Raw genomic sequence first — 25949 nt, 5'->3', positions numbered from 1 at the left:
CAGTGTGTACATCTGGTACTGACTTTTTTGTTTTGAGTAAGCACTAGGCATTCTTGGCTGGAATCCCATGGTGTATTGTCCCACTATTGGGCTTTATGCATTTTAGGTTTTTTTTGTTTTTTTTTTTTGGGGTGGTGCACTGTCAGATACCTACTGCAAGCTCCCAGAATTCTGGGACTTAGGGTCACAGTAACAAATTCTCATGATTCCTCTCCTGTGATCTTATAATTCACTTATCTTTTGCAAGTCAGGGCCAATTTCAAAACTGCTGTCAGCCAGCATGGAGGGAACTCTGCTTTGTGCCATGGTCCAGGCACTCGTTAATACACAGAGGTAGCTGCACATGTATATGCGATCACATACCTGGGTCATTTTGGAAGCCATCCACTGCACTGTCAACCTAATTTCATTAAAGGAGGAGGAAGAAATCAAGCAGCTAATTGTGGAAAAACTTTTCCTAGAGCAGCTTCACTTGACTGAGTGTCATTTCTGGACTCATGAAAGCAGCATTGACTGGTGGAAATGAATAGTGATTACCTGCAGTGGAGGAAGAATTTCTGGGTGATAAAGGGCACTTTCCTAGAGATCTACACTGAACTCATCCTTCAGGATTCCAACATGAGAGCTTCTGTCAGTGGAGAAGCATGTGGCCATCACCATTTGGAAACTTGCCAACTCAGATTGCTACCGGTCAGTAGGCAAGCAATTTGGTGTTGGTAGATCAACTGTCCAGGCTGTTGTCATGGAGCAGTGTGCTGCTACAAAGGTGCTGCTAGCATGGGTCAAGACTTGCCAAAGCACAGGAGGCTATTGATAGATTTGCACAGCTGGAATTTCTGAATTGTATTGGAGCCATTGATGAAACCCATGTACCTATTCTTTACTCACACCCCAGGCCTCAGAGTTCATCAGCAGAAAGGGGTGCATCTCCATGGAGCTCCAAGGCCTAGATTCTAGGCCCTAGAAGATTCATCAGTGTTAATGTGGGGTGGTCTTGAAAAGGTCCAAGTTGCTAGGATCTTTTGAAACTCACATCTGTTGTCTTTAATGAAATATGGAAAGTTTGCTCCCATGGCTACTATGTATATAAGTGGTACTGTCATTCCTTCTGTCATTCTATGAGACACAGCTTACTGTCTGCTTCCCTGGCTTATGAAGCCATTTACTGGACACTTGGACAAGAGGAAGGACCTGTTCAACTACAGACCCTGAGCAGCTGTAAAATGACAGTGGAGTATGCATTTTTAAGGGAGATGGAGTTGTCTCATGATGAGGCTGGAGGCTGCTGAGAAATATCTACCTGATGGGATACCTTCTTGCTGTATTTTGCCCAACTTCTGTGAGAGCAAGGGCGAGAGCCTCATCAGTGGGTAGAGGGCAGAAGTGCAGAGACTTGCTGAATGCTGTCATCAGCCAGAAAGGCTTCCTCTGAAAACTGCAGCAAATCATCAGGGCCATAGGATCAGGATCCCCCATGCTCCTACTTTGAGGCTAAAAGCTGAAATGTGGCAATGTAATTTAATTACACATTGTACTTGGATTTCTTTACTCTATGTGTATGAATTTAGTGAAACAGAAGTGTATTTTGCTTTTTAAAAATGCTTTGTGCAATGATTTTTGGAGAGGACATTTTATTTGGTCTCTGGGACGTGTATTTTATGAAACTCTGGTGCATCTTGTCAAAAATAACCTGTATTGATTAAATCATGCCAATATAAAAATCATGGATTGAACAAAACTGTGCAAACTTTTATCCATTGTTACATAAACTAGTGCAAACGTTAGACAAGATTACAGTGAAGATGTGGACCCATGCCATACAGTGTGGAGTACACATATATGTGCTGTACTGCTCACAAGCATGTGTACATGCAGGATTTCTGACTGTTGCCTCTGTATGGAATGGTGCCAGAAGAAACTATAATTTGTTATTGTAGGGATGAAGGAGGGATCCCAGAATTCACTGTCTTCAGAGAACTACCTGTAGCAGGAGAATTAAGAATGTACTGCTGCTCCCAATATCCATTGTTCTCCATAGGCTACAGGACATGGCATGACTGGACATACTATGTCAAAACAACGGTCCATCTAGCCCAGTAGCCTATCTTCTGACAGTGGCCGGTGCCAGATGCTTCAGGGGGAATGAACAGAACAAGGCACTTGGGGTTGTGGTGCTATGGCAGAACATAGTCCCAAAATGTTCTTCATCAAGACAGTCTGGTTTTGCATCGGCTTCAGGAGCTGTTTCTGCCTGTCCATGTCATGCTTGATGGGGTCTCTTGCCAATTCTCTGTTCTTCCACCTCTACACAAGGAGAACTTCCCTCCACTCCTCTCTTTTTATCCCTCTTCTAGGATGCTGTCTCAAGGTACCCAAACATTTCATCTTTGGTCTTCCTTTTCCTGCCCTGGAGATTAGTCAGGCACTCTGCAGTTAATAAGGGTTCTGTTCTTAGTGGCTGCAGGGTGTCACGTACAGAAGCCAGGGTAGCTGACAAACAGAAAAAGCAGTTACTGAAGTAATTCAGGTCTCCAGGGCAGCAATGATGAAATTACTCTTTCCTCAGTTTTGGAATGCCATTCCCATAATCTCTTCCCAGTCTAGGGGCAACTTGCAAATGTTAAGACATTTCCACATTACTTCCTCTTTGCCTAGGAACCCTGTTCTAATCCAAGGCTGCTGGTATGGTGCATGGCTGGTGACTGGCAGCAGGGTTTGGAGGTTTGGGCTTGGACTTCACCTGAGTTAGGCAGAAGGATTTGGGGGGTTAGATGGGCTGGAGGGCTTAGAAGGTAGGTGGGTGGGTGAGGGTTTGCAGGAGGGCAGGTTAGTAATTGCATGGGCAACTCTGCAGGCAGTCCTTACATTGGAAGATGTTCCTCTGATCTGAGTCACCAAGAAGCAGTGAAGTGGCTTATTCAAAAGGGCAACAGGCAGACGGAAGATATGCAGTGATGTTATTCACGAGAATGGTCCCTCCAGAAGTGCTGCAGGACAGGAAGGGCCACTCTACCTACAAAGGTAGCCCTGAGAAGGCTGCTGTGTCTTGCAGTGTTTGTGCCAAAATACAGCATTATCTTTGCCTTAAATTCTGTTTTCTGTTACCTGCACTCGATACACAAAATGCACTGCTAAATAAGTACCGCTCTGCTGTATGTTCTGAACCTGAGGGCTTAATGATGTTGAGTCTGATTACAACTAGCTGAGTGCCTTACAATCTCTGTGATTTAGTGTCTCTGTTTTGGGGAAATATACCTCATAAAATGCTAAGACAGTGGAAAGCTCAGGGCATTGTGAAAAACAGTATTTTTTATACCGTATTTTTTCTGAAACTGATGTTTCAGTAAACATGGCTACACTACAATGTTGTTTTACAAAACTACTGTGGCACCACTGGTTTAATCAAGGCAATGGGGACAAAATGTTCCACTCACCTGTGGTGGTTCATGGGGAATGGAAGGGAGGTTGTCGGGGGTAGATGCGAGCATGGTAGTGGGCAGTGGGAAATGAAAATATCAGGGAACCAATCCCTGCAGAGCTGGAATTCCCCATGTGGCCACCGTCTTGAGCATGCTGGGAGCCGGGGTAAAGCTGAGCAGGCTCGGAAAGGCTCCTAGCTCACATTTGCCCAAAATGGCCATGTCCGCCAGGCACTTGGGCCAAGCATTTGCTAAAATGACGTATACAGTTTTATAGTAATGTAGCACATAATACTTACTGGCAGAGGTCCCCTTCTCAGCACTATCATGCTGGGAGTCCATCTGGGTTTCAGATGCTGCCTGTTTCTCTGGGTCTGGCTCCGGCTCTTAGATTTCCCCTGGCCTTCAGGGGAAATCTCCTCATCAGAGTCCTGGTCGGGGTCCTCTTTGGTGCTTTCAGCACTTTCCAGAACATACTGGGGCTCGGTGGTGGCCTTCCTGACAAAAATCCAATCCAGCTCCTCAAAGTAATGGAGCACTGCCAGAAGTCCTGTTTCTGCCCTTGGTCTTTTTTATAAGCCTGCCAAAGGTCCTTTCCTTTGCAATAGCATGGAGCTGTGTCCTGAGAGTGACCTCTCTTGGTCATATACTTTCCTATATGCTCATGTACTTTTGCATTATGGCAGCTGCTGTTAAGACAGGAGTGGACCATCTCCTCACCCCAGATAGCAAGGAAATCCATGACTTCTGCACCGCAGCACCACCAGACATGGCTGCTATAATGCTGATTACACTGAAAAGGATATACAGCTCTAGTACCATGTAATTGCAAATAGGGACCTCCTAGTTGTGTGCCAGCGTTTAAATAGGGCGGTGACATCTGGCCAACCTGACCCCAGAGCACTAGAGGGCACACAGGTAAACAGACAGGGCAGTCCTAGTGTGAAGCAATGCAGAGTGGGATACAAGTAGGAGGACTGAAAAGTTAATCTGAAATACAGATGCTTCTTTTTTCTGCACAAATTCATTCTGAAATGAACCTAATCCATTTTCAAAGTGGATTATCCAATTCATATTAATTGGCCACTTGATTCAGAAAGAGAGTCACATTGGGTGAATGTGAGCCCATTTTAACTGGAAAAAACTGCAGTTAGTGTGAAATAAACCCCACTGTGTAGACAGGCCCAGGGAACAAGATTCAGGAAAAATACTTTTTTTGTCCATGTTTAAAAGAAAAGTCTTAACTGCTTTACTGAGAAGCTCTATCACCTCTGTGCTTTGGAGAAAGGGTTTGCAATTTGGCAGGGAGCTTGCTCTGGTATCAGGATGTGTTGTTTGCTTTTCCTATGAAAATTCACCCAAATTTGACCAAGTTCCAAGCCTTTAAAAAAACTCTGCTTGCAGAATACTCAGTAGAGACTTGTTAGAGTTTGGCAGCCACATTGCCCAAAGATTCCATCCTCACTGAGCGAACTCCACCCCAGGGATGCAGGAGTTGAGCAGGACTTGGCCCTGCCTAATTTGAATGCAGAGGGGTGGGAGGATAGAAACAGAACGGGGGAGGAAGCCGAGGAGGCAGGATGAGCAGAAAGGAAGTGGCTTGGGTGTATATAGACACAGAGGGGGAGGAGGGCAAGAACTGGGGTGGGTGGGGGAGGAAGTTGGATAAGAGCAGAGTGGGATGGAAATAGGAACTGGTTGACTGCAAGAGAAGGGAAAGGAACAGGCAGCGTGCAGAGAGACAGGAGAGTACCACTAGAACACATTCCCCTCCAGAAGCTGGCACTGAATTGAGGAGTCCCAAGTTTTCTGTATTCCTCTGCTTTTAGCAAATAGCTGTGAAACCACTGGCAAAGTCTCTCTCTCTCTCCTTCTATTGATTGATCCACAAAGAAGATGACAGACTACTGTAGTCACCAGTTGCTCCATTAACTTATGATATAGAGGTAAGTGCAGTGAAGCTAATGGTCTGAACCCTGTGGATAACCCATGTGTATAGGGGTCACTATGATTCCACATGATAGGATTTCTGTGGGGGAGTTCAGTTTTTTTTAAACTTAGAAAATTATATTTTAAAAAAACTACATTAAAAGAACATTTAGGTTGCAAAATCAAGCAGCCAAAAAAGTTAGGAAAGGCCAGAAATAAGGTTGTGTAGGGAGACATGCTTAAAATATAAATCAAAGTAAACAAATCAGTGAGGCAAACTATCATCCAAATACACTGGAACCCCTTCTCCTGTAACTCTCCCCACAACATATAACAGTTTCCTGATTTTACTGTGGCTAGCCTAAGTGTTGTATATCATACCTGGTTTTCTTGGTGATGCCAATGACAAATTTGCAGAACCTGCTCTAGTCCTTGGCATTGCTGTTTCAGATATTTGTCCAGTTGCCTTCTCCTGTCTTGCAGCAGTTCAAGGAGACTGCCAATTTTCAAGCAGCTGCTGTGGGCTCCTTGAATCAACTCAGGGTTTACATTAGGCCCATCAGATTTGAATTCTTCTATGAATTCAGTCAGCTCATGGCTTTTGTTTAAAAGGGCCAGTGACTTTTCCAAGAGCTCTGTAAGAATAAGATTACACAGGAAAAAAACATGCTAATTTTAATCAATACACTCAATCTATAAAGCATTCTTTTAGCATATTTAAATATATATATATATTTAAACAGTGGAAAAATGGTACGAGATCAATATGGCTTCATCAAGAGCTCTTTAACTGAAAATCAAAAAGGAATCCTACAAAAAGAGGAATCATGCATAAATTGCTGACAATAAGTACAAAAGGATAGTATACACATGTACAGACAAAATCAGAAAGGTGAAGGCAAAAATGAGTTACACCTAGCCAGGGACATAAAAGGCAATAATAGGAGTGTAGCGGGGTGGTTACCCTGCTCCTGCCTGAGGGGTTTAAAACAGCCCTGGCAGAAGGCTGGGGCAAAGGGAAAAGCTACTGGGGTGACTGGGGAAGTAGCCACAGCTGGGCCATGCCCCAATCAGGCCCCAGCTGGCCTGTATAAAAAGGCTGGGAGTCCAAACAGTCTCTCTCTGCACTCAGAGAAAGAAGGGCCTGGCTACAGGGTACCTGAGTGGAGTAGGGCTGGGGAGCTCCAGCCTGGAAAGCCCCAGGCTATGGCCTTAGCATTGGGCCAAAGGTACTGGGGGTTGCAGAGGACAGCCCAGAGGTAGGCCAAGGCAGCAGGTCCAAACCCAACCTTGCCTGTGATGAGTGGCCTATACTGCAGTCGACCCCAGGGAGCAGGGGCTTGATAGTGACTGGCAGTGGCCTGGTACTGAGTTGGGGTTAGTGGGTGGGGGTTCCCCCGTGAGGGGAGACCCAGTGTGTGTGGGTACTGCCAGGGGGCAGCACCCAGAGCAAAGGGCACTGGGGTCCAGGAGGGACATGGGGTCTAGAGGACAGGCGGATCACCAGCCTGCAGGGGGTGCTCCAGGATGCTGGAAAAGCTAATTCCCAGAAGTGACCAGCAGGAGGTGCTGCAGGGGTGAGTCTGCTCCTCTAAAACGAGGTTATATAAATACTTCAGGAACTAGAGAAAGATGAAGGAACGTGTACTCTACTTAACAGGGAAAGAGAGCTAGTAACATATGATATCAAGAAGGGTGAGGCATTTAATGCCTGTTTTGCTTCAGTCTTCACTAAAAAGGTAAATTGTGACCAGATGATCAATACAATTAATATTAATAATAAGGGGGAAAAGAATAAAAGCCAAAATAGGGAAAGGATGTTTAGATAAGTTAGATGTATTCAAGTCAGCAGGGTCTGATAAAACTCACTGTAGGGGACCTAAGAAACTAGCTGAAGCAACCCTGGAACCACTGGCGATTATCTTTGATAACTCATGAAGGTGAGTTCCCAGGGGACTGGAGAAGGACCCATATTTAAAAAGGAGAAAAAGGAAGACCCAGTGAATATTAGACCAGTTAGCGTAACTTTAATTGTGGGAAGATACTGGAACAAGCAATTTGTAAGCACCTAGAGGATGGATAGGATGGTAAGTAACAGTCAACATGGATTTGTCAAGAACAAATCATGCCAAACCAACCTAATTTCCTCTTTGACAGGGTTACTGACCTAATGGATAGCAGTAGACGGGATATATCTCGATTTTAATAAAGCTTTTGATATAGTCCTGCATTACATTCTTGTAAGCAAACTAAGGAAATGTGATCTAGAATAAATTAGATTGATAACTACTCTTAATGTATGGTTTTTCAATGGTTTGCTGTCAAACAGGGGTGTGTGTATCTGTCCTGGGTCTGGAACTACTAAATATTTTCAGTAACTACTTGGATAATGGAATGGAGAATATTATAAAATTTGTGGATGACGCGGGGCTTGGAGGGGTTGCTATCGATTTGGAGGATAGGATTAAAATGCAAAGTGACCTTGGCAAATTGGAGAATTGGTCTGAAATGAACAAGATTAAATTAAATAAAGACAAGTGCAAAATACTACACCCAGGAAGGAAAAAACAAATCCCCAACTACAAAATGGGGAATAACTAGTTAGGCTGAAAAGGATTTTGGGGTTAACAATGTGATGCAATTGCAAAAAAGTTAATATCATTCTGGGATGAATCCACGGGAGTATTATATGTAAGACAAGGGAGGTAATTGTCCCACTCTTCTCAGCACTGGTGGGGCCCCAGCTGGAGTATTGTGTCCAGTTCTGAGCACAACACTTTAAGAAAGAAGTGAACAAACTGGAGAGTCCAGAGGAGAACAATAAAAGTAATCAAAGGTCTAGACAAACTGACCTATGAGGTCTTGAGAAAAAAAGATTTAGGGGGGACCTGATTGATAAGTCTTTAAATATGGATATGTCTATACTACAGCAGCACAGCTATGGTGCTACAGATGTGCTGCTGTGGTGTAGATGCTTCCTACATTGGTGGAAGGGGTTTTTCCATCAATGTAGGTAATCCACCTCTCCCACATGTAGTAGTTAAGTCGATGGAAGAATTCTTCCATCAACCTAGCTGTGTCTACAGCAGTGGCTAGGGTGACAGAAGAATTCTTCCTTTGACCTAGCTGTGTTTACAATGAGGGTTAGGTCAACCTAACTATCACACAGGGTATGACATTTTTCACAGCCCTCAGTGATGTAGCTAGGTCGACATAAGTTGTAGGTGTAGACCAGGCCTATGTTAAGAGCTGTTATAAAAAGGATGGTGATCTTGTCCATTGAAGGTAGGATGAGAAGTAATCAGCTTAATCTACAAAAAGGGAGATTTAAGTTATATATTAGAAACAAATTTCTAACTATAAGGATAGTTCAGTATTAGAACAAGCTTCCAAGGAGGTCATGGAATCCCCATCATTGGAGGTTTTTAAGAACAGGTTGAACAAACACTTGTCAGGAATCATCTAGGTATACTTGGTTCTGCCTCAGCTCAGGGAGCTCGGCTAGATGACCTCTTGAGGTCCATTCTAACCCTACATCCCCCTCTCTCTCAGCACTTTCTGGAAGTCACTGCCTTTTATTGCATTCATATGGGGGGGGGTACATCTCTCTCTCTCTGTATATTTATTTTAGAATAAGAGAATGTGTGTATATGTACATACACCTCCCATATTAATGCAATAAAAGGTGATGACTTCCTGAAAGTGCACTTTGTAAAGTTTGTCTGTATTGAAATAGTCTTCCAAGAAACTTGAGGGAGGCCTCATAATTCGATTAGACAAAGCACTCGCAAACATCTTGTGAAGAACAATGAGTTATTGATTCCATAGGTGACATTCTCTGTACTGACCTATGATATGAAAGCTGCCTGCAAACTCAACAGTGGCACTGCTTTCTCAAGGTTTAGTTCCTTTTATTTCATTTGGACTAAGAGGTTTCTGCAGACCACTGCAAAGCAGAATAACAACTGCCTATCTTGCTTTCTCTGTGGACCAGAAGCCTCTAGAAATTCTGATCTTCTGTACAAAACCCAAGTAAAGGCTTTGTATACAATAACTATACAGATGTTTGGGAAGGACAGAATCCTTCTTCTGATTGGGAGTACCTCTACTACCTAGCTCCAACTGCTATTATAATCCATATGTACTATTTGTAGCTGGAGTCGCTGCCCATCGATGCCCTCCACCAACACACATGGCAGGTTGGATCAGCATACTTCACTGACCCACTAGCTGCATTTCTTCTATTGTCCAGCAGCACAAGAACCCTTAGCAGGCATTTCAATGAGGACAGGACTAGGGCTTTAGGTTTTTTGGAATAAAGGTATTTCCAGGAGGGATTTGAAGGAGAGAGTGATGTGGTGACTGAGGAAGGGAGTCTCAAGCATGCAATAAGATGTGTAGATGAGCATTGGAAAAGTGCCTGCAGGGGTAGTTATGCATACAGCTTGTGAAAAGCAGAAAGCGAGAGTTCAGAGCATGAACGGTGACAAGAGCAGAGAGACTGACAGAAGTCAGACTATGTAGGGCTTCAAATTCAAGCTTCCTGTCTTTGACTATGATGTAGCGCATATGGGGAAGCCAGCACAGGGGTTTGGAATGTGTCTGAACAAGGCCAAAGTGACAGGCTAAGTATTATGGAAATGATTTTGTCACTAATATGGGTGTATTTGAGGGGGGACTCGTTGAGAGTCCAGTTCCTCAGAGTAGAGGTGGTGAGAGAAATATGCGGGCATTTCCAAGGCCAATCATAGTTAGCTATGAAGAAGCTCCACTCTCTAGCTGAGCCCAAAGAACCTTCAATATAAGCACTAGAACTGTCGGGAAACAAATTCCCATTCCATGGAAAAATCCAAAAATTAAAAAAAATCAGGATTCTCCATTGAATGTAAATTCCAACATTTTATTTTGAAAACAGGTGAAATGACACTTTATTTTGAACTTTTCAAAATCTTTCTGAGACTCCCTGAGCTGTCTGGAGCCCCAGCAGTCCACTAAAAGGATTGCCCCAGTGTCTGGGAGTCTGGAAATTCTGGCAGGCCACCTGAGAGGCTACCAAGGATCTGTGAGCCTGTAAATTTGGGCTGCCAAGCCATCAGGAAACCTGCCTTGTTTCCATCTGTATTGCACTGAAATCATCACATACCTGTGGAATGTTTTGATTTAGGCCAATCAGCATTTTTCAACAGAAAGATGTTCATCAAAAAATTTCCAACCAACTCTAATAGACATCTGAACAAGTCTGAAACAATCCATCTAGCAGAGGACAGTAGTACACAAAACATTTATTACAAGATGACATCTTGCACAAGCTGTCCTGAGTCTGCTACTACTTTTGGATGAAGTGACCAACCCTTTGTTTCTTAGGAGGTTTCTCCATAAATGTTAGAATAAAAGCTTGGAATTTAACAGGGATAATTCCAAAGCAAAGTTACTCATTTCCCCACCCCAATCAGGTGCGCTCCTGGCACACGGCTACGTTTACTTTTTAAACTTAAGAGACTCGTCACCATAGCCTGGTAGCTCCAACACTTTGTAAAGAAGGACATTCTTTCCAGCAACTTTACTGCTGAGTAAGCAGGCTGTGCCTTTCTCATAGAGACAAATACAAACATGATTTTCATTAATGATGATTATCCATCCTCCAAATTCTTAGCACTTTGGAAAGATATAAACAAAGAAGAAAGGGAGCATTTGCTACCTCTTCTATCCCTATAGGTAAGAGGCTTGAGAAGGATGACTATCTTCCCTCTGGAAAACAATTTCATTTGATTGTTTCAATTATGGACCCTCTTTTCAGCAATGACAATCGGTCACTGCCAGATATTCCAAGCTAAAATTGCTGTGTGATGAGCACTTCAGTTCAATAAAGATTGAATTGGGACCACCAAGACCATATTAAAGTTACCTGGGCTCAATTCACTAACGTCTCTTGAGTAGAATTGCATCTGATTCAGAGTGCCAGCATTTGAAGCAGCTAGATTTCTTATACAATGCAAAAATGTTCAAGTCGCTACTCTACTACTGAACAATCAACTGCAGTTTATATTTTCTGCCAGTTAGGTTTCCTATAACAGGTTTCCATTAACATTTAGTTAAAATTACATGGCTGGAGTGTATGGATTTGTGGGGGAAAAAAACAGATTTATATGGGATTAGTCTTTTAAAATAGATTGCAATTGTACTTAGTTGTGCAAAGAGATTGATTCTGAGATGGTGGGAAGGCACCTGCCTCCCACTTTTAAAAGATTAGTATGTTGGCATGGCAGAAAATGCTTCACACAAAGATCTTGATTTTAAGATTAATGACCCATCTGCTGCATTTCTTATAGAAATGTGTCTAGTATCATGAAGAAAACATAGATGTGCAAGTGAGAATTACATGAGGTGAAGTGGGGTAGAGGACTTTATTTCCTGGCTGCCATCTGACTGCCTGTAACTTCACTTTAGGCTGTTAATGGAACCTCCCTGCACATGGGGACAAGACAATTCAGCAAGGGAGTTATACAGCGTGCAGCTCTACAAAGCCAGAAGCATACACCAGGGAAGCCAATACAGACAGCTGGAGTCTGAGGTTGTCTAGAGGCCAGCAGTAGCTCATTTCCCAGCCCACTCCACTCCTCTTGCCCCATACACTTCCAAAAGCTCAACTGTTATGTAGGAGGCTGCATATGTCAGACAGTACTCCCCCGTGTACACACACAAGAGGCTGGGGGATTGCTATGAGATATCCGCACCAATGCATCATTCCCCACCTCAACCTTCTAGAAGAGCTCAAACCTGGGGCACAGGATTATAGCAGGCCAGCTGGTAGCCACCCAGAATGCTCCCCACCTCCACTTTCACCCCACAGGAAAGGGTAGCTGGATGAAGTAGTGTGGGGAAGTCAGGAGGGGAAAGAGTTAGAGGAGCCAGAGGAAGTAAGGGAAACAATAGGGAGGCAGCAGAGGGGAGAAGAGAGAGAGCAGGAACAGTTGTTTAGGGAACCATTATTAATTAACAATGCTTGTCAAATCCGTATTTAGCAGGTGTGACGTTGCCGAGCACTGAGCAATACTCACTCTGAGCTCTCTTTGCAATTAAAAAAATTACCATAGCAAATGTGATTTCATGAGAGAAGAATTTATTTGGGAAAACCAAAAATATCTTTCAAAGCCTAGAAATTCAACTGGCTAACTCTGTCTGTGAGCTATTGGCCAAAGAAAAAAATCCATTCCTTACCTTTTGTGTGATGCTCATGCTGATGAAGGAGCTTTTTCAAAGATTCCGTGTTCTCAAACTCCTGGGCATTCCGAAGGAAATCCTCCACTTGGTCTATTTTAATAGCAAACTAAATTAGGAATACAAAGAGAAAAAGCATAATACAACAATCCTTAGAGTACAGAATGTCACAGCACATCTAACCTATGCCTTTGGGGACAAATTCTCAGACTAGCAAAGAAGGGTATCAAATATTTCTGGTGACTATCAATTACAACTTCCTAGTATACATTTTTTGGGAGCAGCTGTTTGTCCTCTGTTTTCATGAGGTTCAGATTTGAATCGATCCCTTGTCGTCTTGGATGTTTTCTGATGGGATTATGATTAGTTTGTCTTTTTATGAGGCTTTGCTTCTCTCTTATGGTTTCTCTGCCTCCAGTCCATTGATAAAGTGCTCTTAAAGGTCCCCTATGAATTTTAAAGTGTGTTTTTGTTTTAAATCCCCCTAATCAGATATTGAATGAAGCTTCCCCCCTCACAATCAGATTTTATTCAAGGCTCCCTTCCTTATCCTTTCTGGTATATTAAAATCCAAATTCCAGCCATATTTGGGGAAAACTTTGGAGGCAGATACAATCTTCAATCTGATTTTTTTGAAGATAAAAATTGGTAGTAAATTTAAACTCACTAATGTTATTGTAAAACATTAATAAGCAAATTACAGTGAGGTCATAGCACCATGATCATTAAGGTTGAGACTAGCTTACTGCTTAACAGCTGTTTTTTCTAAGGGCTCTAAAATCCAAATACTTCCTCAGATTGTCCTGAAAATTGCTGGGTCTCCTGGGGCTGCAGGGGAGAGTTAATGGTCCAAAATTGAGGTTATTTGATCTAGGGGTTCTGGAGATAGAGCCACCTAGTGTGATGTCAACATTTTACAGTTCTTATAACTTTTTGTACACAGTTGGTCAACTATGACTCTGAACTTCTCTAAACTGAAATCACCTGCTTAGGGCTGATCTCAGATACAGGAAGTCATATTTAAAAAGTTATTTAGGGTAAAAATTGGAATGAAGATGTTGCTCAAGCCAAGCTGACAAGCCATAGAAAGTGCTGATGTGTGCTTTAAGTTAGTATTTTGGGGGTTTTGTATAGGTGCCTTTGATGTTCTGGAAGGGTACGAGGCACTGCTGGTCAACCTTAACTGCATTAGCAAAGATTTGTGACAGTGAATTAACATTACAGCTTACATCAAGTTATTCTTTTGGTTAATTGTATATTCTAGTTCTGGTGTCATACTGTTCCTTCAGTGGGATAAATGCTTAGTTGTAATTATTAGAGCCATTACTATACCCTGACTCCAAACACCCCTGAACTTTGGATCAGCATCCAAACCCAGACCAGAATCTAAATTCTGCAGATGATTTCTATCCCTATAAGTGTGACCAGCACCCAGACCTGACCACATCAAACACTGGGTTGTTCAAAATCTAGACTTGCATTTTGCAGCTTTGTGCCATCTCTAGTAACGGGATTGCTAAATTAAGGAAGACCAAATCATGAAAGTTCACACTTGGACTTCAGTGTCATCAAGGATATTGAAACCTATGATGATCTTTAAAAAATATGAAAATTAAGCTCTCTGCTTTGCTTGCCTATTCTCACATTCCAACCTTTTACTCATGATCTTTATCCTATACAACAAATCCATTATGCTTCAACATTTGGGATCTGAATTTGATTTTCATTAAAGAATATCCTTGAGATAATATTTGTGCTTTATCATAAGAAAGCAAAGATTTCACAGAATTGCATGTTGTCATTACAAGAAAAACATTTCAAAAATAAAATTCTAGTATTGTCATTTAAGTCTATAGGACAATTGACATTTATGTCTAACCTAGGCATGACTAAACATAATGGGCCAGACCATTGGCCCTGCTCCACTTGCTTTATATTTTCCCATGGCACAGAGCAGCCTAAAAGGCAGCTCAACCAGTCTGTTAAGGATTTCCCCTGCATTGGGGAACACTATGGAGGTGGTGAGTTACCATAGTGGCTCCTATGCCAACCTCTTCCTGGCTCCTTGATGATAGGACTTGGCCTGGGCATCTGGCTGATCCCTGGCTGCTGGAATAGCTTGTCAATACTATTGGGAATCAGCAGAATTTGCCTCAGCTCTGCTGCTGTTCTAATTTCCACCAGCCCCAGGATCTGGGGTCCAAGAAGGTGGATTAAAACAACCCTTGTTCTCCCACTCCTCGTCTTGTGCCATGTGTAAACTCTTTGAAACAAAGACTTGAGAGCCCCATGTAATTGTGCACTCAACTTTTGGGGCAAATCCAGCCCACTCCTCTGCAAAGGCAAGGGATAGTTGAATTCAGTGGGTTGTGCAGGGAGTGTACATACCCATGGGGTTGGAGTCGTACCCTGCATGAGCTGTCTGTGCAGAAGCTAGTAGGGGTGGGACATACAAGGGCATGGGCAGGCTGGGAGAGGGATAAGACTGGGAGAATTGTTGTTAATCTCCTATCTTCCAGGAGTTGGACTCTGGTTTTGTGCTGCTTTGCATGCTTGCGCATGCGGTTCTTATTTGTCTGTGCTCAGATGGCTAGACAGGCAATGGTCTTATTTGCAAGCACAACTATGATAACTACACACACACATTTTAATGCACAGCCTTGAGTCATGGGTTTAAGAATTTGGCCCTCAAAGAGTCAAATAATTTGAATCTTAGACAATGAAAGAGATCTATTAGGTCATGTCCATGCCCAGTGCAGTATATAGGAACAGACTAATTTTTAATTTTTCATTACTACTACTTTTTTAAGTAACTCATTAGTAAGAGACATCACATCTTTACAGATATTCATTCTAAATGTTCTGCTCATTTTCATCCTGGAATACCCAAAAACAGGAATGCGGCTGATTTTTTTTTTTTTAATTGGCCCTTTGCATCATCAGAAATAGAATGCAACAAACTCTTGGAGGAATTGGGATTTGTTTCAAATTAAACAGCATTTCATTTTAAATACAAACCTCCAGAGCATTTTCAAAAAATACTGCAGTAAGTTTCAGAAGTGCTCTTCGCTTCTCTAGCATAATGATGAGGGCATCCCAGGCATCCCCTAGAGTCTGTGCCATGGCATCATACACTTGGCTTTGCTCTTTGTTTTCCTCTGCAGTCTTGTCTGCTTCACGTAACAGGTCCCATACTTGATCTTCCAAAGACTATACGTGGGGGGGGGGGGGGAGATATAAACAAATTTGTTTTTTCTAAGCAGAATGCCAAATAGCTCAATGATATTACTTGGGGATACATTTTCAGTACATCTTTTCAGTTATCCACAACTCTCCTGCTATTGGCATATTTTCAACATAAACTATTAATAATAATGGAAGTGTGGCTATTCCTAGATAGTGTATCAAAAACTTACCCTTTGAATTCAGTTCTGTACTTTGACACTCTCAAGCAATTTCATAAAATGTTGGTGAGAAACAGTTCTAGGGGGAATCCATCATTCCACATTTAAAATTTCCATTCAAATATGCTCAGGTACTTGAATGTAAATCTCTACTGAAGCTAGTACATGCTCATGTATTTTGGATATTCACTGTTAGAACATTATACAGCCAATCAACACATTCTCCTGCAATGCTGGAGGCCAGTAAAACAAACAAACCCAAATTAGAGCCTTAAAGATATAGCATACAACTCAAATGTAATTAATTCACAATACACCTAAAACGGAGGAGCTATATAGATTAAAACTATATATGTATTGTCTAAGGAAGGCCATAGATTACATACAATATTTCCAGCTCTGCCTGCCGCAGTGGTCAAGATGAACAACAAAATTACAATGTTCGGGTTATCACAAGAACAAGTCTAGAGTGTTTCATGCCCTTTACCATAAGAAAGGATAACTACTGTACTATTTCTTGTTCATATTAAAATCTTCAGTGTGTCTAGAGAGTTGATTGTTTGTATTATACATGTTTTTCATCTCAGGTCTTTATCATGAGAATAGATTAATAAAGTGCCAATTTTTGCTGTTACAGGTATTATCACAAGAATGTATAATGAGAAGAAGAATCTATATAAGGCAAATTAAAATCTATAATAACTCATTCTCATGACACAGACTAATAAGAATGGAAGATAGGAGAACTTAAAATTCTCCTGACGGAGATCAAACTGAGAATCAGAAATAATAGAAAACTAATTCATTATTGTGCTAAGCACAGGATCATAATCTCAAAAACCTCCCTAGATGCTACTCACATACTCTCTGTGAATGTGATAGTCTGAATCTGAATCAGGTGTTTCTCTCCTCACTGAAAGCAGGGCTTTGGGAAACACTTTAATACACAATGGAACCATTATTCCTGACTCAAAAAATTTGTAAACAAAAACAAATATTTTAATCTATCTCAGCACAAGAGACTAAAGAAAAGATTAGTAATTTTTACTCAGTATTCAAAATAGGAACTACATATAATCTGATATTGCAAAAATAAAATTATTAGACATAGGAATAGATCCAACAAACCCATTATTTGAAACAAATATTGCACAATACATAGACAAGTGTGGTAAATAGCTTTGTTCTCAGCAGTATCTGTGTTAGACTTATAGTAACAAACCCCTCTCAAAGGGCATACAAGAAGTCAATCTTTTAAAGAACTATTTACATTTCCCATTTTATCTCCTGAATGATAGCACAGTACTGGGAATTGCATTCTAATATTGACTCTGAAAATGACTCCTTCTGTGCCATTGCGCAAATCCCCATCTTTTTCTCCTTAGTTTCTCCATCTACTGATAAAAGACCAAACCCTGAAGTTCACACTTACTCTTTATCTAAGCAGAAGCCCCACTGACTTCAATAGAGTTTTGCCTGAGTAGGAACAGAGATCCTGATGTCAATTACACCAATGTTACACATGTAACACTGCTGATATCGAAGGAGTGGTTCCTTAATGACACAGATATGAGATTGGAATCAGGCTTGGAGTAAAAATTGAATAAGGCTTTGAGGATTCAACTTAATCATAATAATACTTCCTTTCTCTTCATTTAATTAATGCTTAGTTACCTACCTCACTGGGGTGCTGTGGGGACTAATCAGTTAACATTTGTGAAGTTCTATATTCAGTAAGTGTTAAGTGCCATTATTATTAGTCATAAAAAGAGAAGTACCGGCTCATCTCATGATAACTTTTACACCACAGAGATTTTAAGGCTGGATGATTAAATGAAACTTAGAAACCAGCTTCATCAAACTAATGTTAATGGTCAGGCTTAATGAGCCATTACCAAGCTCATGCAAATTTTAAAAGAAAATTCATCTTGCAAGACAATCTTCAGTGTGTGTGTGTTTTTTTTAAACTGCTTTCTTTGTTTTCCTTTTATGGGCTTGCATCATTATTTCCTACATTATCTTTTTATAGTGGCGTAGCTATATAAATAATGTCTATGTATTCAATTTGCCTAGGCATATGCACAATCTGTACAAAGTCAAGGAGATACTCCTAAGTGTTCTATTCAGTCTAAAATATTAGCTGTCTTCTGAGTGTTAACCCCAGAATGCCACAGATGCTGGGCAAGTGCCAGGCCAATACATAATAAGAGAAGTTAGCTGGGTTCTTCAAGTCAAAAGGAAGAAGAGTAATTCCATACCAGAAACTTGTGGAACTGAGAGGCCAGAGTAGGGGAGAAGATGACAACATATGTGAATGATGGGAGTCGCAACTCCATATTCTTTCTTCACTGCTGAGGCTATTCAACCCTCAAGCTTGTGGCGTGACTGCTTTAATTATCTGGGAACAAAGTGATGAGTTTCTTCCCTCCCACTGGAGTTTGGGTGCTGTAGAGAGCATCCTCCCATCAGGTCTGCTGCTATGCAGGGAACCTCCTCATCTGCTCCTACTGATGGGGCTTTGAGAGTTCTCATGACCGAGGTCTGGAGAGAAACATCCTGCTCTCATCCTCCACCCCATGACAGCAGCACTTGGAAGGGCAGACTCAGAGAAGAGACTTACATTATATGTAGGGTGGGTTGAACATTTTCTGTCAAAACATTTTGATGGAAAATTGGATTTTTGACAAAATGAAATTTTTCATGAAGTGTCAGCTTGCTATAAAAAATGTTGAATTTTTTTATTGAAAAACTGAACACCCAAAATCAAAAATATTTTGATTTGAAAATGCTGCCATGGTGCCTCCTGAGACCTGTAGCTTAGGAACCTCTTGACTTTTCTCCTCTATTGATAAGCCCCTTCATTTTCAGTTTAAACCAATTTTTACTGAAAAAATCCCATGTTTACAAAATATTATTCCTTCCCCCCCGATATTCACCCTACTTTTCTCCAAAGAGTCAAAATTTTCTGCAGGAAAAATAACTATTTTCTGACTAACTATAGTACATGGCCCTTCCGCATCTCCATGGTGACAGCTGCAAAGTGTCTTTGGGACTCATGACCACTTTAAAATTCCCTCACTCTCAAGTAGAGAAATGTCAGGCAATGCATTGAACAGGCCTGTAAGTCAAGAAGAGGTAGTTTGAGAGGCCAGTTACCCCATTCAAGGTGTCCAGAATAATTCAAATGGACAGTGGGTGAGAGGAAGATGGTCCCTGGGAACAGTTTGTGTCTGGGACGGGGAAGATATAGGAAAAAGCTAGGCTATTGTTCCCTTAAGGGCCTGGACCCAGGAGCCTTCGAGAGTGGGAGGGGCAAGGCTCCTCTCTCTCCCAGCTGGCCCCAACAGGTGCGTGTTTGTTAGGCTCACGTGGGAAGAGGACTAGGTGTGTGAATCAAAAAGGAGGCTCCAAGCCCAATGAGGGAGAGCTCGCTACGAGGAGGACTCTGCCAGGACAAACACACTGATAAAGGGCTGTGGAAACCCTGAACTAATGGGGCGGGCCTGGGGGCTGTGGAGACCAGGCCTTGAACCAAGCAATCCCAGAAAGGAGGGCTGTGGAAACCCTAAACCTAGGGGTGAACAAAAAGGAGGCTCTTTTGGGAGCTGGATCATGCTGAATAAAGTGGATCCCAGAAGAGGTGGAGTCTTGTTTTCAAGACTAGTGGCTGTGAGTAGATTATTTCCAGCAAGCTGCAGGGACACTGAGGATGGCATGGCAGTGGTGCACCATGCTGCAGAGGGGCATGCTCAGAAACTGAACCCCTCTAAAAGGCCACATTTGACAGCTGGGCTGGAAACAGTTATGACTTTACCATGCTTCCAAGTGGTGGTGAGGGAGTCCCTTGGAATAAGTAGGTAGCAGGCTCTATGGCTGCACAACCCTGTCCCACATGTAATTAAGTTGGCGCCTACAGGCATCTCATGCAGCCATCCATGGCACTGCTGGCTGGTCCCACCTCACTCTCCAGCTTTAAAGCTCCTGAACAGAGACTCCATAACTCTCTCATGACAATAACACCCTTCTGGGCTTGTTTCATTGGCACAATAGCATCCTGAAAGTCCAAACTAGTAGTGTCCAACAAATTAAGAATAATGAACACAATCTTCTGCCCCACCTGGGCTCCTCTTCAAACTTGGACTCCAAAATCTAAAGTAAACCTCTGCAAAGGATTCACCCCTACTTGGGCCCTGTGGAGTCCCTTTCCCACCCTTACAGAGTGGTGCCTTACAGGGCTTTCTCCTCTGAAGGCCTCCCCAAGCTGTTAATCCAGAGGGCTTTTTCCTCCCTTTTGGCTGCCTGCCTGCCCTGCCTCCTCAGGGCTAGCCACAGGAGACACCGCTACCCCTCCCTCAGCTTTTTTCCTCAGCCAGATTAGCCTGCCTCCCCATCTCCAGGGGATTCTGCAAATTTTTCCCAGGGAACTCCCTCCCTGCTTTCTCTTCTTCCTGTCTCTTTATCGGGCCCTGGTGTCCTCTATCGAACTCCACTGGGAAGAACTTAACTGATCATTGGTCCGAGTCCCCCGTACAGACCATGTTCAGTTCTACATGGAGCACTGCAGTGGATCACAGGGAAATTTCCACTGGTCATAGTTCTCTCCACACACCCACACCCACACCCACACCCACACCCACACCCACACACACTCTCTCTCTCTAATCCAGCCCCTCACATACCAGCCAAGTTACCAATGTGGGTCCTTGGTTAGGTTAATTTCAGGCATCCCTGGCATTCATACTAAAAGATTAAGCATACTGAAGGCAAGCTTGCATTATTAATGTAGTCACTTTACCAGTGTTATATAATGCTGGTAAAATCAGTGGTTAAATTCATTTTGTGTTTATTTCTTTCTAATGATGCTAATTATTCTAATACATTTGTTTCTCAGCTTTTGCATGCTGAATACTAATGGACAATTTTTTTTAATTGAAACCATTTGCCAATAGGTAAATGGGCACACTTGACTATTATACGCTTCTCTCTTTAGATAGAACAGTTTATGCATTCAATAAATATATTTTAGTCTGCCAATTTGTTTCTAATGCCAGCTGTTCCAGTTATCATTCATTACATTTCACAGACAGAGTAAAGATAGAATCTGGCATTTATGTTCCTTCAAAAACAGACCTAGATATTGATTCTCAAAAACTATCTTGAAACCACAGCTGGTCTGTTCTCATGGTGATTTTACAAGGCCATCCCAGTAAAAGTATAATATAAAAATTTGGAGCCTTTTGTTACCGTGAATACACATGCCAGGACAATTCATTCCTATTTCAGACTAGCACTAATTAAAGAGAAAGTTGCAAGTACTTATACAGGTTGTGCTGCTGTTCTGTGTAGTGCTAAATTTCACCTAAATAATAGACGCTTAGTCCCAAAGCCCCAAAAGTATTTAAGTTCCTAATTTCCTAATGGGGCAAAAATACCTGTGAGGATCTGGGCCTAAACTAACTATACAGGGTAACATAACATTGAATGCCCAGAAACTGATGTGCCTATGGCCACAGTTTAAATACAGCCCTCCTCTTTCAGCTAACTCAACAAATTCAGAGCAATAATAGACTATGGTTTAACACTCAAGCTCTTTTATTCTGGGGGGAGGGGGGAATGGTTCTAGGGTCATGAGCCAAAAAATAAGACATGAATAAGAAACTGGGGAAAAAATGGTTTTTACTCATCCTTGCCATGGGCTCAGTTACTGCTAAGTGACCGAACGTGAGGAGGACACGGGAGGGGGAAAAATCAGCCAAAAGGAGACATTTCATTTAAAGATTGGATTGGTGTCCATCCCTCCCTTCTTATCAGCTCAAACCCAGCCACCAGAAAATAACTGATGCATCCTACAAATAGATTATTCAGGTACAGTAATTGGATTGTCCATGTGCAGCACCTCCGTTTTAACAATAATTAAGTAAAAGTCTCTCTGCTAATATCATCGTGCACTTTCCCTTGTAAAATGTTTAAACGTATAATCAGAATGCTACAGAATTTGATTCTAGTTAATTGTGTGTTCCCCCTGCCCCAAAGATTCCTGCTTCTTTAAGCAGTAACAGAGCCATGTACAGTACAGCACAGTCGGTAAATCAATTGCAGGACTGTAATATTTGGGATTTGATACCAAGGGTGAGATCCTCATACTCCTCCCTTTACACAGAAAAAAGGGCTGGAGCTGCATAAAAGGTCCCTGAGAGCCCTGTATCCAACCAAGGGAGCATTCCCCTAGTGCAGGAATGAAGACTAAAAGCCTTAAGGCTGCTTCCTGAGGATGCCCTTGCAAGCCCTGGCCTGTGGGGCATGCTGAGGGTGAGGGGGGGGTAACCAGGTCAGGGCCATCGCATGAAGCACTGTGGAGGTTCTAGGCAGCACTGTAGCTCATAGAGCAGCCCTGGGAGCTGTAACTGGGCCCCAGGGCTGCCCAAGTTACTCAGAGAGAGGGTGTCTCTCCAGCCCCCAGCTTGGCCCGGGATCAGGAAGGTGCAAAAATGGCTTAAATCCACCATAGCCCTCCTCTCTCTTGGCTGAGAGTTCTGGGCTGCATCTTAAAGATGCACCACAGACACTCACCCCAAAAAATGTTTACTACGCCAAATATTGTATGAAACTTTGTGTGATTCCTTGCTACTTCTGTAAATTAGATTTCATATTGCAAAATAACTTCTCCCCTATTTCTAAGCAGGCATTATGTGATGGGGCCTGTAGTCTCCAAAGGATACATCTCTCTATTAAAGATGCCATTAAGCTTGTTGAAATTTTTACATAAGTTTTTTTTTCTGGCATAAACGATCTGATTTCAGCAAAATTGCACATAAAATGCAGTCATATTTTCGTAGCAAACGGTGGCTTTAGTGACATGTTCTATTCTCCTTTCTCCTGCATTTAAAGAATGCATATACAGAGACCGGTACATTTGTGGTAAAATTTTGGAGGAGACATGGTTACAGTATCACAGTTCAGGAAACTATTAAAAAATTAAAGAAAAATGTGTATCGTAAGTACCAAACTACCTGTGCAGAACAAGATCTCTGAAAGTTCCCTCATAACTACATGTTGTACCTCATGGATAGTCAACAACTACTCCTCTACCCCATTCATGCCGATTGTCCTGTAGTTTCAGGCTCCTTCCAGTTTTGTTTTTTCTATCCATATCTTACAGCTTGGGCGGGAACAGGATTTGCTGCTTCCCATTTCTCTTCGCCTCATTGAACTACACTAAACAGGTGTTCTGGAGACCCACCCCCCACTGCAAGATTATCTGTCTGAACCTTTGTTTCCCTGAAATTTTGTCACAGATCTCCTCTTTTTACCAGTCTCCTATAACCTCTATCTGCTATCAAGTCTCAGAAGGCCTGGTCTTGCAAACACTGGATTCAACTGGAGATTTTGCATTAATTTCAGTTGGCAAAAGTGTTCATCTGGGTCCCTTCACTTGCATGCACACAGCCAAGAATATCACAAGTTATTTACATAATTTAAAAAAAAAATCAACAATATAATTAGGATCCACAACTGGCATGATTAATGTACTCATTATGGCCCAATCCTGCTCTAGTGAAAGTCAATAGGACTTTTTGTTGCTTAATTCAATGGGAGTAGGATTGGGCTGTTATTTGTCTCCTATTAAAGAAGCACACTCTCAGGCTAGGTGAAAGGGCCTCACGCTGTAGCTGACAACTCCTCTGCTTCTTTCCACAGCTGATGAGATATTTGTCAGGTAATATATACTACTAATAGAAGTGAAGACAAGTTCCTTCCTGGCTCCACAGCCAAGGGAGCTGCTTTGCTTTAACCTTTCTACAGCATATTTGAGAAATCATTCTAATATATCAAAGCAGCACTGGAATGAAAAGTTAATTTTAAATGCATTTTTAAATGTACATTTGTGTTGCTTTTGAACCAAGAGGTTGTTTAGATCCAAGAGGAACTGAATTACTTCTACTATGTCAGAATAGTTGGTTCGAGCTGCCTAAACAACCTATCCACAAGACCAGGAGTTCTCAATTCTCATGTGTTTGCATGTCTGTGTTAGAGCTACACAAGTCAGAAATATTTTCGAATTTTACCAAACGTATAAAGGCGCAGTTAAAAAAAAAAAAAGTGTTTAATACATTGCATTTAACTCATCTTGGATAACGAAAATAGCCTAGAAAGTTTTGCTTTCCTTGTGGTGGCAAAATTTCACTCTGGAGCTAATTAGTAGTAGCCTTAACACAGGAACCAAAGATGGAATGGGCAGGAGAATAAATCACCCATTCCCTCTAAAATTGGTCACAAGAGTATAATGTTGAGGACAGAGTGGAGGGACAATGTGGGAGAGGATATGCAGTACTGCTGCCTATGCCATACCTGTTCTGTTGATAGAGGATTATTATTTGTTTACAATAGTATCCACTTTCCAAACACTGTAAAAAGCAACAGAGGGTCCTGTGGCACCTTTAAGACTAACAGAAGTATTGGGAGCATAAGCTTTCGTGGGTGAGAACCTCACTTCTTGCATCTGAAGAAGTGAGAACCTCACTTCTTGCATCTGAAGAAGTGAGAACCTCACTTATTGCATCTGAAGAAGTGAGAACCTCACTTATTGCATCTGAAGAAGTGAGAACCTCACTTATTGCATCTGAAGAAGTGAGGTTCTTACCCACGAAAGCTTATGCTCCCAATACTTCTGTTAGTCTTAAAGGTGCCACAGGACCCTCTGTTGCTTTTTACAGATTCAGACTAACACGGCTACCCCTCTAATACTTTCCAAACACTAAGGAGGATTGTCTCTGTACTGCAAAGCTCATAATCTAAGTATTGCTTAGAGGATGTTAAGTCTCCTGGACTTTCAGTCCAAAATCTTTCATGAGCACTAAATTTACTAAAATAATATTACAGAATTAAAAGAAGAACCCGTCTGAATTCTTGTGATCATGCACAGAAACCTCCATTTTGCTACATGGTCATTAGTCAGGTGAAATGTAATGATTGCACAAAAATTTCCTGTTTGCATGTTGTGAATAAGGCTGAAAAGAACCCTATATTTTTACTTTGCAGAATTTAGCAAAAATTAATGTTTAGCAGCTCATGCAAATCCCTCCCCCAGTATTTGACAAGTCAGCATGCAGCCCAAGCCCAGCCAAACATCTGGTCAAAAAGCTTCTTAAGGTGGAAGGGAACTACTCCTCCTGTTTCAGAGTAGCAGCCCTGTTAGTCTGTATCCGCCAAAAGAACAGGAGTACTTGTGGCACCTTTGAGACTAACAAATTTATTAGCGCATAAGCTTTTGTTAGTCTCTAAGGTGCCACAAGTACTCCTGTTCTTTTTACTCCTCCTGTGCCTCCATTGTCTGATCTGTATGTCTCTGACTTCTAGGTATGGTAGAGCATTTTAATACCCTGCAGCATTTAGCCCGCTGGCGATCTGCCACAAATGGAGATGCCTAGGACAATGCTTTACTGCTCCCAGAAGTTGTAAATGACTTCATTTAAAACCATGTGATTATTCTTTTTCCTTCTGTAAAACATCTGTCAGCAATCTTTCCCTCCCACCATGAAAGTTTTGATTGCTGGCTGCCCACCAAATAGAAGCTTCTTCCACAGGGATGAGGAGCAGTTTAAAATTACGGCTAACTTCAAAAAATCCCAATTGGCGGAGCCTGCTGACAGGGAATATGATGAGTCAGCACAGCCCCATCTGCCCTGGGTAAAGAGAGAAAGTAGTTGCAACTTTGTACAACTACAGCCTGCCACTGTCAGGCGTCCTGCTCCTGGGGACCTGTGTCTGAGCTTACACTGGAAGAAACCAGAAAAAACCCTAGGCTGAACCTGGTCCTGGTGCTTTTCCACCTTCATGTTAGTGGAGTAGCTATGAATAGTGATTAATCAAAATCCTAGGTACAACCTCAAGTAGACACCTGGGGGGAGGGATCCAGCACCTGAGGTGGGGAATGGATGACATTAAAATATCTTTGCCTAGCGTGTATCCCTGCATATGC

At 42.1% G+C, this 25949-nt stretch overlaps 1 protein-coding gene across 5 annotated transcripts in view; it reads right to left on the bottom strand.

Moving 5' to 3' along the window:
• The window catches only part of CCDC141 (coiled-coil domain containing 141), a 154291-nt gene that overhangs the window by 103397 nt on the left and 24945 nt on the right, over positions 1–25949 (bottom strand). For all 5 annotated transcript variants that reach the window (XM_054044492.1, XM_054044489.1, XM_054044490.1 and 2 more), the window contains 3 exons: positions 15585–15776; positions 12567–12675; positions 5730–5983 (listed from right to left, as the gene is read on the bottom strand). In XM_054044492.1, coding sequence (XP_053900467.1) covers positions 5730–5983; positions 12567–12675; positions 15585–15776 — 555 coding nt within the window. The remainder of the gene's footprint in view (positions 1–5729; positions 5984–12566; positions 12676–15584; positions 15777–25949) is intronic.

Source organism: Malaclemys terrapin, chromosome 11 (assembly GCF_027887155.1).
Source record: "Malaclemys terrapin pileata isolate rMalTer1 chromosome 11, rMalTer1.hap1, whole genome shotgun sequence".
Lineage (NCBI taxonomy): Eukaryota > Metazoa > Chordata > Testudines > Emydidae > Malaclemys > Malaclemys terrapin.
This window is presented reverse-complemented; position numbering and strand designations above follow the sequence as displayed.